The 18,633-nt window shown below is 39.3% G+C and overlaps 1 protein-coding gene across 7 annotated transcripts in view; it reads right to left on the reverse strand.

Annotated features, from left to right (window-relative positions):
- Positions 1-18,633, reverse strand: part of gbf1 (golgi brefeldin A resistant guanine nucleotide exchange factor 1) — a 165,415-nt gene that overhangs the window by 1,775 nt on the left and 145,007 nt on the right. For 4 of the 7 annotated variants that reach the window (XM_078428580.1, XM_078428586.1, XM_078428583.1 and 1 more), the window contains 11 exons: positions 18,409-18,562; positions 17,584-17,809; positions 14,880-15,040; positions 13,063-13,309; positions 12,329-12,531; positions 10,760-10,910; positions 8,367-8,497; positions 8,162-8,263; positions 6,748-6,861; positions 4,349-4,526; positions 1,748-1,888 (listed from right to left, as the gene is read on the reverse strand). In XM_078428580.1, the coding sequence (XP_078284706.1) occupies positions 1,748-1,888; positions 4,349-4,526; positions 6,748-6,861; positions 8,162-8,263; positions 8,367-8,497; positions 10,760-10,910; positions 12,329-12,531; positions 13,063-13,309; positions 14,880-15,040; positions 17,584-17,809; positions 18,409-18,562 (1,808 nt within the window). The remainder of the gene's footprint in view (positions 1-1,747; positions 1,889-4,348; positions 4,527-6,747; positions 6,862-8,161; positions 8,264-8,366; positions 8,498-10,759; positions 10,911-12,328; positions 12,532-13,062; positions 13,310-14,879; positions 15,041-17,583; positions 17,810-18,408; positions 18,563-18,633) is intronic. The other 3 variants (XM_078428581.1, XM_078428587.1, XM_078428585.1) reach the window with 2 other exon arrangements.

Here is an 18,633-nt window from a genome sequence, read left to right on the forward strand (position 1 = left end):
AAGCACAGAAATGGAGATTTGTGATAGGTGTGGTGTTTGAAACAGGCAAAATTGCATTAGCATTAGAGATGTTCATGTTACTCAAACAAAATCTTCATTAACCAAGTGTATTTTTTGTCTCCTGTTTTAAAGTGATGTAATGAAATACCACGCTATTCCCATTTTTTATCTTTTAGTGCTTATTTCTCCACATGATTGAGTAATTGTTGCTGCTTTTAAAAAGCGTACAGTGCTATTTACTAACTTAATTTGGTCTAGATTATATACAGGGTGCCTTTTAATTCAGACCACAAATGGGTTCACTTAGTGGATGATCAGTTCATTCTGGAGCCAGTTTTGTCGATTTTGAATAGCATCTTTTAAAATGAGTACAAAAGATCACAAACTTGATTTGTAAAGGAAAATATTTTTGCTCGAATTTCCTCTCTTGCATTGCTTCAGATGGCTCTACATTAAATCGCACATTGACACAAACAGCTCATCGCTGCAGAAGTAACATAGTTCATAAGCAGATGTCAAGTCTGAGATAGTCAGGTTTCTAGTTGAGGTGTGGAGGTGCAGTTAATTTAAATGATATCTTTGTGTCAACGACTAGATTTCATAAGTGAGATTATAAAACAAATTCACAATCTTCAATGTATCTAACTAAATGTTAATATATACATTAATTTAGTGAACATGCTCCAACCTCCCATGGGATAAAAACAATAAATCTATCCTTTTATTGAAAAAGGATCCTCTTTCACTAGAACACATTCCTGATAATGAAGAAAGGTTAGATTAGTGTAAAAGAACTAAAATTGTCAAAATCAATGATAATTAGGTGAAATTAATTTCATTTGAATAATAGTATTTTAAATTAAACTATTAGTCATTTAAGACATTCTTACATGGCAAACTCAATTTCATTAACTTAAAAGGTAATATTTGTGTTAATGAAAATGATTTGGAAAGAAAAGTTTCACCACCACGGGTGTTAAATTCATTGATTTGTTGGACTATTTTTCTGGAACCGCTTAGGGCGGCACGGTAGCGCAGCGGTAGAGTTGCTGCTTTACAGCGAATGCAGCGCCGGAGACACGGGTTCGATCCTGACTACGGGTGCTGCACTGTAAGGAGTTTGTACGTTCTCCCCGTGACCTGCGTGGGTTTTCTCCGAGATCTTCGGTTTCCTCCCACACTCCAAAGACGTACAGGTATGTAGGTTAATTGGCTGGGTAAATGTAAAAATTGTCCCTCGTGGGTGTAGGATAGTGTTAATGTACGGGGATCACTGGGCGGCACGGACTTGGAGGGCCGAAAAGGCCTGTTTCCGGCTGTAGATATATGATGATGATGATGAAAGACTAATTATTGTTTTTGAAGCAGTCAGAAAGCTGCAAGGTCTGAGAGATCTGACAGATCAATTGCAATAATTTGATTTTTTTCATTACTCGGTTGCGTTTCTCACTGGCTGACTATTATTAAATCTATGATTTTCAAAATATTTTGAGTCGCTCCATTTATTCTAAGGAACTAAATTTTAATTAAATCGTTGGCATAATTCTTTGCCCTCAAGAGTGATTGGACTAAATAGTGCTAAGAGTAACAATGCCTGCAACAATTGTGATGGCAAGAGTCAGCTGGAGAAAAAAAAAGAAAGTTGGACAACTTAAGGCAGGAAACCATAAATCAAATCTAAAGTTCCATTTCAACGACTTTGTACGCCAAAGCCCTCCTGGCCTGAAAACTACTCAACTTTGCTCACCTTTGGCACTAGCCTCTGTATGTTTTTCAGATGCTGTATATTGACTAGATGGATTTGTATCTGAGCCAGGAAGTATAGATGCTTGTCCACTAAGATGCTGCATTGAATTAGAAGATGGGTCTGGTACACCAATGACAGGATCTACAAAATTAAAAGAAACATCAGCATAAAATATATATATTTACCTTTTTACCCCAAAAATTCTTTGCAACTCCTTTTATATTATTCCAACAACAATGATAACACTTCTGGAGATGTGCTGAATAATCAATGTCTATAGTTTCAGAAGCATACAGTGATTAACAAACACTGAAAAATAGCCATTGGAACACAGCACATTACAGTATCCTTTATAACACAGAACCCCGATTTATTGAGGAAAACAATAAAATTGGGAGGTAAAATATAACCAATGTCACCAAATTCTGCAGGTCAAGGGGGAATATTAAACAGATTTTTTAAATTATTTTTGTAGACATTGCCAATTACTATTTCAGCTCCACAATTGGCCAATATAATGGTACTGGTTCTTACTAGCTGACTCGCACCAAAAATTGTGTATGCCCACACTCATGCACAGTATTGTAGGAAAATAACTGCAGATGCTGGTACAAATCGAAGGCATCACAAAATGCTGGAGTGACTCAGCAGGTCAGGCAGCATCTAGGACAGAGGGAATGGGTAAGAGGGAATGAGAGAGGTCAGTCTGAAGAAGGGTCTCGACCCGAAACGTCACCCATTCCCTCTCTCCTAGATGCTGCCTGACCTGCTGAGTTACTCCAGCATTTTGTGATACCTCATGCACAGTATGGTGACATCAACTAAAATTAATTGCATACAATGTCGAGTGGATTGAAGTAAAAATTTTCCATGAACCAAAAGAATGCTCATAGCAGACGGCTCTGTATTCAAATACTGAGGCAGCATTAGGGGACATATTGTACAAGCATCCTGTCTGCTGAAAAACAGGTTTCAACTGTTTGCCTGAGAAACAATGTCAAAATCGTATATCAGTTTGTTCATCTGCTCTATTAATTCTGTTCATAGAATATCTGAATGTAATTGTCTTTCAGATAAAATATTAACAGTTTACAACACGAAAATAAAGGTTTGAAATTCCTTTCCAAAAAAATGTAAATGATTTGTTTTAACAAAATCCTAAAAATGATTCAAGGCACAGATTCGATGAATTTTAGTGTTCTTGCTCGAGTTTCAACTCTGATTATCTAGCCTCCCCTAACATTCTCAGTGAAGAGCAAATACTACCGCATTCTGAAATTAAACAATGGGGGAAAAAAGTCCTTTTCAAATTATTATAACATTTCTACACCGAAGTTGAGCAGCAAAATAAACCACACAAAAACAGGTTGTCTCAAATCATGCACACACAATCCCATTCATCGGTCGTGATTCTGATTCTTGGCATGAAAGATGAGAAAGATGCTGAAGTAATGTCTGCACAAATTTATCCCATGGCTTCTTCCATATTTTGGACTAAATCAGCAAATGCAATGGGAATTGTTCCCTTGGAAATACTCTGGTTCACCCTTCCATCTCCACAACAGACCTCCCTTCGCATGACAGCATCCCAACCAGATATGCAGCAACTCCTTTTTTTAAATCTCTTTCCTACCCACCATCCAGGGAGCCAGTCATTTCAGGTCAAGCAGCAATCGCTGCACTTGTTCCAATTCAGTATACTGGATTCAAGGTCACAATATGACTGCGTTAGTAAAACCAAGCACAGATTTTGATGACCACATTACTAAATGCCTCCATTGAGTCTGTAAGGATATAAGAGCTGAGCTTCCTGTTACTTAAATTCTTCCACCCTCAGACTTCTTGGTCTCTTGCATTGTTCCAATGATTGCTCAAGAAACAGCAACTCATCTCCAGCTCAACAGCCAGTGGGATTCAACACTGAATTTCAGATATCCAAGTCTTTCCACTTTGTATCAGAAGTGGCCTGTTCTGATAAAATAATATTTCTCTCCTGCAGCAGCTGCCTGACCTGTTGAATAGTTCCTGTCCCTTTATAACTTCTCTGTGAAAAATGTAGATGCAACAGCACTTGATTAGTTGTTTTAGAGCAAATCTTGTGTTGCATTTCCATAAATTACAAGGCATTTTTATTATATACGAGTTGCACAAATTAAGAACTTACCAAGCATAAACAATTGTTTGATGCTTTAATGTGTAGTTTACTGCTTTCTTCCATCCTGGTTATTGTAATATTTCACAGAAAATGTTGGCAAAAATTGCAAGGAAAATTAAAATAATTTTTCATTACTTTTTGGCTCTGCCATTTCAGCCATCCCTACTTTCTCATTAGCTCTACTGCATTATCTGTACTTTCACTGATATTAATTGGTCCATTTGAGAGTGATCCCCCCAAGGGAGCTGGCTAATTAATGCAAACTTCTTTCTGTTATTGATTCTGTTTTCCAACCAGACCACATCCTACTTTATATCAGTATTGCTGGAAATGTGGGATCATAATTTAATCAGCATTTCCTATCATCTTAATTTATGAATATGCTTAATTTATATGCAAGAGGAGCATCAAATTAAAAAGTTAAACATGGAGCATACATGCTTCACCTTGAATAACTGTTTGTTTGAAGAGTTCATCCTTTAGACGAGGCAAGAAACAATCTATTCTTTCCCATGTAATCTCCCAAAGCTGGGAATAACCAGTCCTTGACTCAGCACAGTGGAAAATGCCAGCTGTATCCATGACCAGGAGCATGTTCTTTAGTGATTCTGGAATTGCTTCCAACTGAAATGAAAGACATTATCAACATTCCACAGCAGAATGAAAATTGTACAAATAATAGAATCTTTGTCAGCAAATTCCACTGGAATTCAGTTATTTTCACTTGACAGATAAAAGCACACATTGTAACAGGTTTTGGGAACTGTGAACAAATTCCTATCCCAAACCCAAGATAATCATTTTATTTACAAAAAACAGATACGTTGAGAATGAGGTGCTTCAATGCTGGGTCTGCATGAATTCAATGCAAAACTGATCCCACTGTTGTTTTTTTTATTTTAGAGTCAACAGGTTTGGGCAAAAATAGTTCCTGTGCTGTCACTCTATTGATGATTAGATCCTAAATCTGAACATTCAGAATAAATATAACATTCAATGGTAACTCGTAAGGAAACAAGGTCATAAACCTTGATCATATTTTATAAAAATGCCCTGAATTTACTGGCTGAACATTAAAGGTTTTCATTTTTCAAAATTAAGCAGTATTTTGTATCAGATAAAGAGAATATATAATTTTTTTTTTTTTTTTAAATGATTAACTATGCAAGTTTGTTGGGAAATTATTTATTTGCACTATCACAATGTGAATAGGTGTATGAAGCTAAGCAAGCTTGAAGAAGTGACAGTTCTATGACAAAACCTGCGCTTGTGATCCAAACTGCAGTGATTAAAATGTACAGATTAACTATGTGCACTCTCATAAGCAAAGCAATTAAATCAGAAATTGGGAGTGGGGAGCAGGACATCATTGAGCTCTTTTTCCACACTATTTTCACTGACATTCAGGAAACAGAGACATGGTCACAGAATATATGGCTAGCACAGGACCAAGACAAGAACAAACCCCTTTAAACTCCTCACATTGAATTTCTACATATTATGGAACTATCATTTTTATTGATACTTCCAAGCAGTAATCAGGATTTAAATCACAGCATAAACAAAGATGCGCGGCACAGTGACGCAGCGGTAGAGTTGCTGCCTTACAGCGCCCGAGACCCTGGCTCGATCCTAACTATGGGTACTGTCTGTACAGAGTTTGTACGTTACTCCCCGTGACCTGCATGGGTTTTCTCAGGGTGCTCCAGTTTTCACCCACACTCCAAGGCGTACAGGTTTGTAGATTAATTGGCTTGGTAAAATTGTAAATTTCCCCTTGAGTGTGTGTGGGATAATGTTAGTCTGTGGGGACTGCTGTGGAAGAAAAATTAATATCCTTCTTACTTAATTTTGATTGGAATTGAACAAAATGACGAAAGGGTGCTTGGATGTGACAATTGGCATCTCTCGTTGACCAGGTGCAGAAGAGGTAGGTGGGAATCGGCAAAGTAAGATTAGACGTATTACCTCTTGTCTGGGAATATGTTGAAGGATGGATGGTAAATGTAAACATGAAATATGTAGGTTAATTGGCTGGGTAAAATGTAAAAAATTGTCCCTAGTGGGTGTAGGATAGTGTTAATGTACGGGGATCACTGGGCGGCACGGACTTGGAGGGCCGAAAAGGCCTGTTTCCGGCTGTATATATATGATATGATATGAAATAGTGGAGGAGATAACGAAACTTGTTTACACTCCTGTGAGAAGCTACAGTCGGCCACCCGCGCCCCCTACCGCTAGTGGCATAGAAATGTCACTGTAAATGGGGGGCGTATGATTGGCTCGGAGAGGGGATGGTGGAGTGGCCCACCTGAAAGGTGAGATAGAATAATGTCAAGATGGCCTTGTATGGTGTTTGACTTGTATTAACCATTTGTTGTTGAATAAAATTAACATAAATAAGTATGTTATGACTAATGAAATAATTGGTACACATGTAATTGATAGAATATTTTTGTATAGTTGTATCTAATAAGAAACAAAAGTTGTTTACTGCACAGTATAACTGTCGGCTAATTCTGCTGTGAAGTCAGAGAACTGTTCAGCAGTTTACTGCTGCCATCTCTCCATGATATCGTGCAATAAAATCTCGAAGCAAATCGGAGAAGTCTCCGCTTTTAATTTTCCATTAATTTCCCTCTAAATTAATTTCTTCTACACCCGGTGAGGTGAAGGCCCGTTCCCATGCTGTATCTCCAACTTATCGACAGAAAGGATCCAAGAAAATCATTGGATGCTAAAACAAATTGTTGAATTGTCACTAAGAAAAAAAACTGGACCAGAACTTAAACGTGATTTTGAAGTGGAATTTGGGGAGACTTTGAAACGAGATAGATTCTCTTACCAGCAAGTCACTGGATCCTGCATGCATATACTTGTCCATGAAATCCAGGATCGTTAACCAGAGAGCAGCAAATGTTGGTAGAGACAGCAACGGAGACAAATGTTGGAGGAAAACCTATAGGTGGGCAGAAAAGGAGAAAGATTGTTACATTAGAAAGTCAATGTTGTCAAATGAGTCCAAAACATAATTGTACAAGGTAAATGCATCCAAGCAAAATGGCCAGTCAAGTTCATTTAGTAGCTCCTGTGTTTCAATTATTTGAAAATGTCAGCCTTCTTTCAAATGAAAGGTCGCTAACAACTCAGGCCCATCACTCACGAAATGAACACATTGGTACACGTTTTAATCAGTCCAACATAGATTGTCTGAAGATTTAAATCTTTAATTTTACTTAACTATATCATATCATATCATATCATATATACAGCCGGAAACAGGCCTTTTCGGCCCACCAAGTCCGTGCCGCCCAGCGATCCCCGCACATTAACACTATCCTACACCCACTAGGGACAATTTTTATTTATTTTTAATTTTTTTTTTACATTTACCCAGCCAATTAACCTACATACCTGTACGTCTTTGGAGTGTGGGAGGAAACCGAAGATCTCGATGAAAACCCACGCAGGTCACGGGGAGAACGTACAAACTCCTTACAGTGCAGCACCCGTAGTCAGGATCGAACCTGAGTCTCCGGCGCTGCATTCGCTGTAAAGCAGCAACTCTACCGCTGCGCTACCGTGCCGCCCCTAATTGCATACAATTTCAATGTAAATCACATTTAGTGGATGCATTTGTTAATGTGAATTAGGATCTAATGTGAGATGCAGAGCTTGACATTAACAGCCAACAGATTGAGCTGAATTTTGAACAAAAGTAAAAATCACTCAATGATGTTAGTTTATTTGACTTGCCAGCGTCCATGCTGGTTGGTAAGAGAAAAGTACACTGTCTGTGAAGTAGCTTTCTACAAAGGTAGAAACTTACCATAAAATATTACGGTTGTCCTTCCCATCCCTGCCTACTACCTTATATTCAGTATAATGCAGTTATCCCTATTTTGTTGTGCCTACTGGCTTCCAGTTCAACAACATCTCATTCGTTATATAGATAACTAATAATTAGCTGAAAAAATCACCTAAAGCAATTCTCCAAATAAATCGTACGAGAGCTGCCTGAACAATGTGGATATAAGAAGATACATCACCAGTAGCCACTCATGGAACACGTTTATATTTCTGAGTCTATATTTCTGAGTCATTAATCAATTTTGAATAATTTACACACAAAATCAAATCTTTGTCACCAGTGTGCCAAAATACTATATTGCACGTGCACTGCCCAAGTGGACAGTGGACGACATACCACAGCCCCAAACTATGCTTGGTTCTCATCAAAACAAGGACGACAAACTCACTTTGCAAAGCAAGGTTGAAGCTCGCATTCTCGTCTCTTCCATCCCTCCGACGTCAGCTGGGCTGATATTCTCCAAAAGCTTGGTCAGTAATGGAAACAATACCTTAACAAACAAATAACATGATTAAGCAACTGGTATTTTATTTTAATCTGTTTTATACATGGATTTTTTTTTTTTAATTGTTAGTGGTGAGGCTGCTTTGTACCTTGTTAAAGCAGGATTCCCATTCTAAAGCATCCAGTGTTTGCAGATCATGCACCAAAAGTGCTCTCTGTAGGTAAGTAAGTGCTTGCATTCTGACTTGGCGCCTGGCATCACAACAAAGCCACGCAATGCCTGAAGAGACAATGTACAAAGATGGATTGGAAGCCCACCTAAAACTCCTGCAGACATTGGTTTTTAATGCATTGTACAAAGCACCACAATCTGTCTGAAATCTCTTATTTCTCCTCTGAGATTGTTTCGAGATCCATCAATAAGCACTTTAATGCATGACCATTTTGTTCTCCAACAATCTACATTTGGAAATTGTAATGGTTCACTAGACTTTTAAATGGAACAAAACAAAAACATACACAAAGGATTAATATGGATGCAATTTAAAAATCTTAGAAACAAAGAACTGCAGATGCTGGTTTATAGCAAAGACAAAAGTGCTGGAGTAATTCTGCGGGTCAGGCATGCATCTGGACAAAAAGGATTGGTGACTTTTCGGGTCGGGACCCTTCTTCAGACTGAAAGTAGGGTGGGGGGAGGGGGAAGAGCTGCAGGTAAGACCAGGACCAATCAGGGCCAGCCATAAACGACCTCAGGCAGGGCCATACCCCACCTACCCAATGATGGCAAGGGAGGATGGAATCTCAAGACAGAAAAAGTGTGGAGAACTGTGGAACTGATAAAACGACCAGGAAGGAGGGAGGGAGTGCAAGAAGAAGTTACTTACAATTAAAGGTCAATGTTCATACCGTTAAACTTGTGCTTTGTCAGAATTATTACTCTTAAAAGGCATACATTGTTCAAGCAAATGATGGAGTTAACAATGACACGTGCCCTGGTATAGAATGATCTTTCCTTGGTAACTCTCCCATTTTCAGCATAAGAAACAAACCAAATATAGACAAAACAGGAATGAGACTTCACTTCTGAGGATCAAGCTATATTGATAAGAAATACAGGGCTATCCAATCCAACTGCAACCAGGTAGTTTAAGAGAACAACATAGGACATTAAAAAGTGCAGCACAGGAACTGGTCCTTTGTCCACAATGTGTGTGCCCAACATGATAACGTCTTCTGTCCGCATGTGTTCCATCACCACATGACTCCATTCCCTGCATATTCGTATGTTTATTAAAAAGCCTCTTAAACACCAGTAACATATCTGCTTCCATAATTCCCCTTGGCAGTGCATTCCAGGCTCATGGTGTATAAAAAGAAACTTGCCCACATATCTCCTATTCCCCTCTGACTTTAAAGCTGTTCCCTCTAGTAATGTCATAAGTGATAGGAGCAGAATTAGGCCATTCAGCCTATCAAGTCTACTCCTCCATTCAATCATGGCTATCTCTCTGTCCCAACCCTATTCTCTTGCATTTTCCCCATAACCCCTGACACCCGTACTAATCAAGAATTTATCTATCCCTGCTTTAAAAATATCCATTGTCGGCCACCACAGCCTTCGGTGGCAAAGAATTCCACAGATTCATCACCCTCTGACTAAAGAAATTCCTCCTCATCTTCTTCCTAAACATAACATAACATAACAAAACTTTATTGTCACTCGGCACAACACCGAACGAAATTTCAGCAGTCACAGCAAAAAAAGAAAAGAACACAGGACACACGACCCCAACACAAACATCCATCACAGTGACTCCAAACACCCCCTCACTGTGATGGAGGCAACAAAACTTCCCCTCTCCTCCCCCCGCACCCACGGACAGACAGCTCGACCCCTACCGAGGCAACCGACACGCACAGCCCCCGCAAGGGGATGGAAGCCCCCCCGGCCGAGCCGCATAATTGCTCACAATGCACCACATGCGGCCTGACCAGAGCCTCAGCAATAAATCCGTTTTTGTATTTTTTTAATAAATACTATCATTGAGTTTGCCTTATTTACTACTGATTCAACTTGCAGATTAACTTTTTGGGAATCCTACACCAGCACTCCCAAGTCCCTTTGCACCTCCGATTTCTGGATTCTCTCCCCATTTGGAAAATAGTTTACACCTTTATTCCTACTATGAAAATGCATGACTCCACACTTTGCAACACTATATTCCATCTGCCACTTCTCTGCCCACTCTCTCAACCTGTCCAAGTCCATCTGCAGAGTCCCTGTTTTCTCCACAATACTTGATATAGTGAACTTTTTTCCCCATTTATTATATATTTTTACAGTGTACTATGTTTACATATTCTGCTGTGCTGCTGCAAGTCAGAATTTAATTGTTCTATCTGGAACATGACAATAAAACACTCCTGACTTGACTCTCATTTCTTCTCATTACTTTGAAAGCACGAGCTCCAAGAGCTCATTAGCTAAACATACTCAGCTTATGAACCATCTCCACACAATCCCATCGTAATGGCTCACCTTGCAACAGCGGACACCAGCAGTTCAACCACAAAGTTCTGGCGTCAGCAACAATTTTCTTTCCTGCCGGCTCCAGGTGGCGCTGTTCCTCAGCCCAAGAGCTGTAAATGTTGGCAGCTCTGGTGTGTAGTGTGTGCATCAAATCCAGAAGCTGAATCAAGAGATACGGGCAAGTTAGCTGGATATCTTGTAGGCATTTTATATAGAAACCACAAAGTATCTTTTAAAACATAAGAACATAAAACATAACATAAGGACCCTTGAGCTTGATCCATCATTCAATTAAATCATGGCTAGCTCTTAACTCCATTTATTCACTTTGGTTATCTTTAATACCTTTGTGCAACAAAGGTGAATTTTCAAACCTTAAACTGAAACGTAGCTTTGAAGCTTCTATCGAAGACAACTACTGCACGAAGTTGTGCTTCTCGACATCACCCGAGTGCCCTAACTCAGGGTTTGAGATAATCCCAACTAAAACACAGATATCTCGATTTAGTCCATTAAATCCTATCACCCTAAAAAAAATAATTTGATCACCCGTTAACTTTCCAAAACTTAGAAAAATACAAACCACTAATTTTACAATTTAACCTGAGCCCCAGTATTATTCTGGTAGCAATGTTACACTTGAGTAACACACTTCCAAGCGGTGTACCCAGATTTGAACACTGCACCGACGTATTTACCAGACAGGACCTACCTCCTGTCGACATATCTACAGGGGAACATACACAAAAATAGGACTTGTGTAGTGTAGGGAAGGGGATTTTGGAGTATACATTCATACATATATATAAGGCATACAAGATAGTTTCCTTCATTGGTTAACATACAGAACAAAGAACAGAAAGTCCCTCTAGGATCACGTACACCCGAAGGCACAGCAACTACTACAGTTCAGATAACCATAGACTGGAAAAGACGCAAATGTGCCACAGACCAGATTTACAAGGATGCTGAAAAGACTGAGAAAATGTCGAATAAGAGCTAAGAAAACGTTGGATAAGCTAACGGAGAAAATGTTGCCACGGAGAAAATGTTGGATAAGCTAAGATTGTTTACTTTGAAACAAAGACAGCTGAGGGGAGACAATTAAAATGTATAAAATTGAGGTCTAAATAAACATGGAGGACATATTTCACTGAGAACAGGGGGGGGGGGGGGGAGAAATAAAAGAGTGTAAATATAATCAATAAAATTTATAGTCACCCAAAACAAAATTGAGATTTTAAGTCTCAAACACCAGCCCGCAAAAAGTTAACTGAGAAGATTAAGGGAGTTGTGTAGGACATTCCCCAAAAGGTGCATTGCTAATTTAAATCAGCCCCCAATAAGACAAAGCTTGATCCAAGATGGAGAGGGAGGTGTTAGAACAGAAAGATCGTGGGAAGGCAAGTTTACCGAGTTACTCTTGGTCAATTCAAACGGTGGAAATTTCATAAGGAACTCTGAAAAACTAAGGAAAAGGAATTTTTAAAAATAGGATTACAAGTTCGACAGAACAGTCTCATTGAGAACAGGCAGCATGAGGCAAGGTGAGGAATGGGAAAGACCTGCTATACTTACATCCTGACTAACCTGCAATGACACAGTGTGATAACTTGCTGGTACACTGTCATCTTCATCATCGTCACTGTGCAACTTTGATGGACGATGGTTAAAAGACTTGGACCGCTTCATCGAACTCTCCTTTTCCTTTTGCTTCTTCTTTAGTCGGTTTGATTTGTCAAATTTGTATGTTTTAGATTTCCTTTCATGTGTTTTGTACCCTGCAACAAGCCCCAAATTACAAAAATACCAACTGTGATATCAGCAAACCAATGTTGAAGGAAAAAATCCAATCCAATGATCGATAAGCCATGAGGATGGAAACGCCACAATTTTAGCCATATGTACTTTAGTAGATCATACCTTACCTGGTCTCAAATAATTCTGAAAAGAAATATACAAGTGGCAGTCTGCAAAACATCATCTTCCACCCCTGTACACTGCTTCTTACCTTACCATTTCACAAACATGCAGACGATCACATGCATACCATGCAAGAATGGGTACTGAGATCATAGCTGCATATTAATCTTTACTGAGTGATATGATGCAATGAAAAACAGCTGGACTCCTTAGTTATTACCAATGTTTTGCATGTCTATGCCTGGGTTGATTTTTGAAAGACCCAAGGGGTTTAAAATTCTAAAACTATAACGCATAAAATTTTAATTTATTAATCACAATTTGCTGATTAATGTGAAATGCAGATTTTTAGTGTGGATCAAGGAAAAGGAAACACTTCCACAACTTACCACCGTTGAGATTTGCTTCTACAAAGATGCGAATTGTTTTTACACAAAGTTCAAAATTTTCTGGTGTGACATGGGCAGCATCTCTTATAATAAACGACAGTGATTCCACACACTTGATAAGTGACTTAGTATCGTGTGAGCCCAGATCCTGTCCCAAGGTTAGGCTGTACTGATTGACTAGAGGAGAGCATCCTGGCTTCATGCCTTGGCCAGAGGTTTTGTTGGTATCCAAGTCGTCTCTCCCCACCTGCCAAAAATACCATCAACATTGTGAGCAATAAGATTTAGAAGTTTAGAAATATATACAAAAACATTCTTGCATTATTGCTTCTTTTAGGTATATGGCATTAGGTTGTTTCATAATCATGTATCAGTATCCAAGTACGTGAACTCTTGGATTAAACAGCATCTTAATCAACGTCCTACCATACAGCTGTGTCATTTGTGCATTTAACATACTGCAAAATATTTTGAATTATTAAATGTGCACTGGGATTTGGAGACACAAGAAACTGCAGATCTTTAGTCAGTTAGAAAGGTTCCAACTCGAAAGGTTGTCCGAGCATTCGCTCCACAAGCAGCCTGACCTGTTGTGTTCCTCCAGCACGTTGTGCTTTATATTGTGCACTAGGTCAGATAGTCAGTGAGCAAAAAGTCGAGTTTTCCAAGGCTGAGATAAACAATTACTTTCCTTTTGATGTGTAGCAACAATTTAAATTGAAAGAAACATGTTGAAATGAATTGGCCGAAGATCCTGAGAAGACATTGTTTGAAAGTATGGTTTCTTACCATCTGGAATATAGAAACAGATTCAATAATAACTTGCAAAATGAAAATGCATTTAGGTTTGAGGTGGAATATATAGAATTCTGAAAACAAAGTTGATTGAATTGTCCTTCTGAAAGAAATAGAATAAGTACATCGACCCTTCTAAGCTACTGTATCATGGACAATGCATACACTAAGGTACTCAGTTTCCTTAATCCACAGACATTGTTAAGGACCGGTTGGAGTACTGTGTATGGTTTGATTCGCCCTGCTGTTGGTAAGATGTTATTAAACTTCAAATGATGCAAAACAGATTTACAAGGATATTGTTGGGCTGGCCAGAAGAGGATGGGTCTGCCAAGTCTTCTTTCCCTGGAGTATTGGAGACCAAGGGGTGACCTGATAGAGGTTTATAAAATCATGAGGGGCAATGAGAAGGTGAATTGCCACAGTCTGTTCCCCAGCAAAGGGTAGTCTAAATCCAGAGGGCATAGGTTTAAGGCAAGAGGGGAAAGATTGAAAATGAACCCGAGAGGCAACTTCTTCGCAGAGGGTAGTGGAAACATGGAACAAGCTGCCAGAAGAACTGGTAAAGAAGAGTTAAATTCTGACATTTTAAGGACACAAGGACAGGTACGTAGATAGAAAAGGTTTGGAGAGATACAGGCCAGGTGAGGCAAGAGGGGCCAGCTTGATTCGGCAACTTGGTTGGTCTTGGCATGGTCGCTTTGGTCCAAAGCTGTTTCATATTGCATTATTCTATGATTCTCTATTAAATACTCACTGCAGAATTGTTGCAGTAAATGAATTTTAATAATTTCCAAACATTATTATTACTGTGTTTTACCATTGTTGGTTTATTTTTCTTATACATACTGAACTTCTTTGTTATTGATTATCATGTTTACGGAGTTCTATGTTTACTTATCTGTTGTGCTGCTGCAAGTAAGAATTCCATTGTTCCCTTTCAGGATACATGACAATAAAACACTCTCGACTCTTGGAAGCAAGAAGTGAAAATGCGTACAGTTCACTCGTGCACGACTCACCACCAGCCAGCCACTGCCGGCAATGTCAACATCAGTGGCAGAACGGTGTACCTTGGTCTGCTTCCCATGCTCTGCATACACTTCAGAGTCTGAGGTGTAGCCACGATCTGAATTAACTTCACTGGGATGGTAGGATGCAATTTCACTGTCAGATTGCGCACCTTTTAGAGAAGCACAACATTCTTTACTGTAAGATCACGTACACTGAAGTATAGATGCTTAAAATCCAAATTAATAACAAAATCATAAAGATTCTCTACAGTTTCAACAATATCTGTGCAGGATATGGTTAACATATCACGGGTGGCATGGTGGCATAGCGGTAGAGCTGCTGCCTTACAGCAGTCAGAGATCCGGGTTCGATCCTGACTACAGGTGCTTGTCTGTACAGAATTTATACGTTCTCCCCATGACCTGCGTGGGTTTTCTCCGAGATCCTCCCACACTCCAAAGGCATACAGGTTTGTAGGTTAATTGGCTGGGTATGAATGTAAAATTGTCCCTCGTGTGTTTAGGGTAATGGTGTGCAGGGATCGCTGGTCGGTGTGGACACGGTGGGCCAAAGGGCCCGTTTCCGCGCTGTAACCCCAAGCTAAAATTTTAGATCCATAACAGTTCATCAGAACCAACAGAGTGGAAAATAAGCATTATTTGGTGTCGGTGTAGAGAACAAAGGGGATATCTGCCACAAGATGACTGCCAATTGTCCAGGTGACAGAATGCTGTAGGCAATGTCTAGGAGATGTTGGTGAGCATTGATTGCTCTGCAGTGCAAATCGAGGCAGATGCCAGATGGCAGCAATTTATTCAAATTTTGCATGTTGCACAAGAACAAGCAAAACCAGTGAAAACCAAGTGCTGGGGGAATTCAGAGACTGAGGTGTCATCTGTGGAGGGACTGGATAGATGTTTCAGATCGGAACCGTTCTTCGGATGAATTTGGATGCTGCCTGTCTGCTGAGTTCCTCTAGCACTTTGTGTTTTGCTCAAGGTTCCAACATCTGCAGTGTCTTGTGTCCCCAAGAAGAATGAGTTGGCCAATTAGCCTCTGGATCCTACACCGCCATCACTCAAAATGTGTAGGAAGGAACTGCAGATGTTGGCTTACAACGAAATCTCAGCCTGAAGAAGTCTCGACCCAAAACATCACCTATTCCTTTTCTCCAGAAAAGATGCCTGACCCGCTGAGTTACTCCAGCATTTTGAGTCTGCCATTCACTCAGATATCACCTGGGTAATTTTGACCTCTGCTCCCTCTCCACTACGAAGCCCTCTCCAATTTGCTGCAACATTAAACACGCCCGTTTTCTGCAACATTAAACACTTTGTTCATTTTGATGAAAGTGATGAAAGGTTCATCTGAAACTGTAGTTCTGTTTGGCACCTGATGAGCCCACATTGACAATGTAGTTAGTTGCCCAAATCTGGGAGTGAAGCCACTGGAGGAAACCCCATGCATCTTAATCTGTTGCAACCTCATTTGGTTTTGATGCATTGTACTTAACCAATCATTGGATAATTATATAATCAAACACTGAATATGTGATTTTTGAGAACAAACCCTATGCATCTCCTGCAGGAATTCATCCCTCAAAAAAAAAGAAAAGATTGAGTATTCAGATATCTTGGGCTACTTACAAATTTCCTTTGGCTCTGTAGGTCCACTTCTCTGAGACCAGCTCACCCTGCCTATTAATATGTAGTGTGAGTGTTACATTGAAGAATGAAGGAGCTAATATTTTAAGGAATTCAACAAATCTACATACTTCAGAATAAATCGCCTAAATTCTGAATGTGATGGGGAAAACACCCTTTCGAGATGATCGCAATGTTTAAAGATGTTTCTGTTAGTTAAAAATGCCAGCAATTCTCTATTACAGCAGAACATCTTTCACAAATATTAATCAACGTTGAGCGTGGGTGCACATTTTTCTGCAATAATTCTAAATAACTGCAATTTTAATTCCTGCTATAAGATTACAAGACCATTTAGAAATACTTTGCCACAACATAATGCCAATTTCCTGTTAGAAAGCCCGCAAAAGAGCAGGATTTCCTATTTTTAAAGTACCTAATTAGCAAAGCCCACCTACCCATGTGTGACATTTATCACTTTTTGTTAACTTATAATAAGCTCAGCTCAAGCTCAGTGTTTTTAGCAATGAATGAAATTCAATACACTGTTTCATTAATGGACCTATTGCGAGATCAATGAGATTTACAGAATATATTCGAGCGTTAATTAAAAAGGGTTCATTTACAGTAAGCAGCTGAACTACGGGCATCCAATTTCACTTTGCATCCTTATTTTCAGTTTGTTTCCTTCTCCACTATCTTCCCTGCTTCTGTTTGGTCACGAATGAACCATCCTACCGCAACTGGAGACCAGTCCTGAACTACTATCTACCTCATTGGGGACCATCGGACTATCTTTGATCAGACTTTACAGGCTTTACCTTGCACTAAATGTTGTTCCCTTATCATGCATCTGTGCATTGTGAATGGCTCAATTGTAATCATGTATTGTCTTTCCGCTGACTGGTTGGCACACAACAAAAGCTTTTCACTGCACCTCTGTACACGTGACAATAAACTGAAACTGAAACGGAATGATTAACTTAAATGAAGTAAACACCAGTTGCTTGTTAGTGGATATGCCTTCATCTGAGAGGCTGCTCAATAAAAGGTAATTCTGGAAATTAACCTGCATCATGGCCATCGGCTCCAGATGCTATCTGTAGAGCAGGTGGAGGTTTGACTCCTGCACCAATACATTCTAGGAGCGTAAACAAGGTACACCAGTCATCACACGAGTGGATGTTGGCAGCATTGGTCTTCAGCAGCTCATGCAAGCCGTATGCAATTTGTCGGCTCACTCTTGATAAGACAACTGGTTTCATCATGAGCAGGACTCTCAAGGAGAGAAGCACCTGAAAAATAAATCAAAATATGTTCGACAAAAATATAATTCATGTTATTTCATTCTATTATTTAAAGTGCAATTAGAACCATCTTGAGAACTTCTTGAGATACTTCTTGAGAAGCGGCAATGGCAGAATCCACACTGAATACCGTTGAGCACTAAGTTTACAATAATGCTCCTTTTTTTTGCAGGAATTTACATCTACCAAAGAAAAAATAACATTAGACCAGATTTCACGGGCTAATTCCATTGTTCAAAATCCAATCTCTGGTGTTCGATGTTTAAACACCATTGTCCAAAACATCTACACATGAACTGTCAAACTACAACAACCCAGACTTGCGCACAGATTTTAAATACCATATTTGTCACTTTACTTCTTGGATTCTGTACATGATAATAAAGGCAAATGAATACAACAAATATGATTTAAAAGGAACTAAACAAGCCAGTGATAATCTGCTGTGTCGTAAATTTGTGTCTTGATGTTGCCAGGTAAATTCAATGATTCCTTGAATGTTCATATACAAATTGGATTTCGTTCCCATTTTTTACCTTATTTTTTTTAATAGTCTTTTTTGAGCTTGGCCCTGCAATTCCTCATACCTGTGAACTGATCTCCTCTCTGCGTAGCAACCGTATTGCCAGCCTCAGGAGACCGACAATGGCTCTTTCGACAAGGAAGCAATGCTCTGTGGCATGAACAGTCAAATTGTACAGATGGTCTCTTACAGTTTGCCAGACACAGGAGACGCGATCTCTGCAGGAAAGAGAAGCATCAAATAAAAAATAGAAGTCTTTCACATGTGAAGTTGCTTGAGAAATCCACGA

Source organism: Rhinoraja longicauda, chromosome 35 (assembly GCF_053455715.1).
Source record: "Rhinoraja longicauda isolate Sanriku21f chromosome 35, sRhiLon1.1, whole genome shotgun sequence".
NCBI classification, from domain to species: Eukaryota; Metazoa; Chordata; class Chondrichthyes; order Rajiformes; family Arhynchobatidae; genus Rhinoraja; species Rhinoraja longicauda.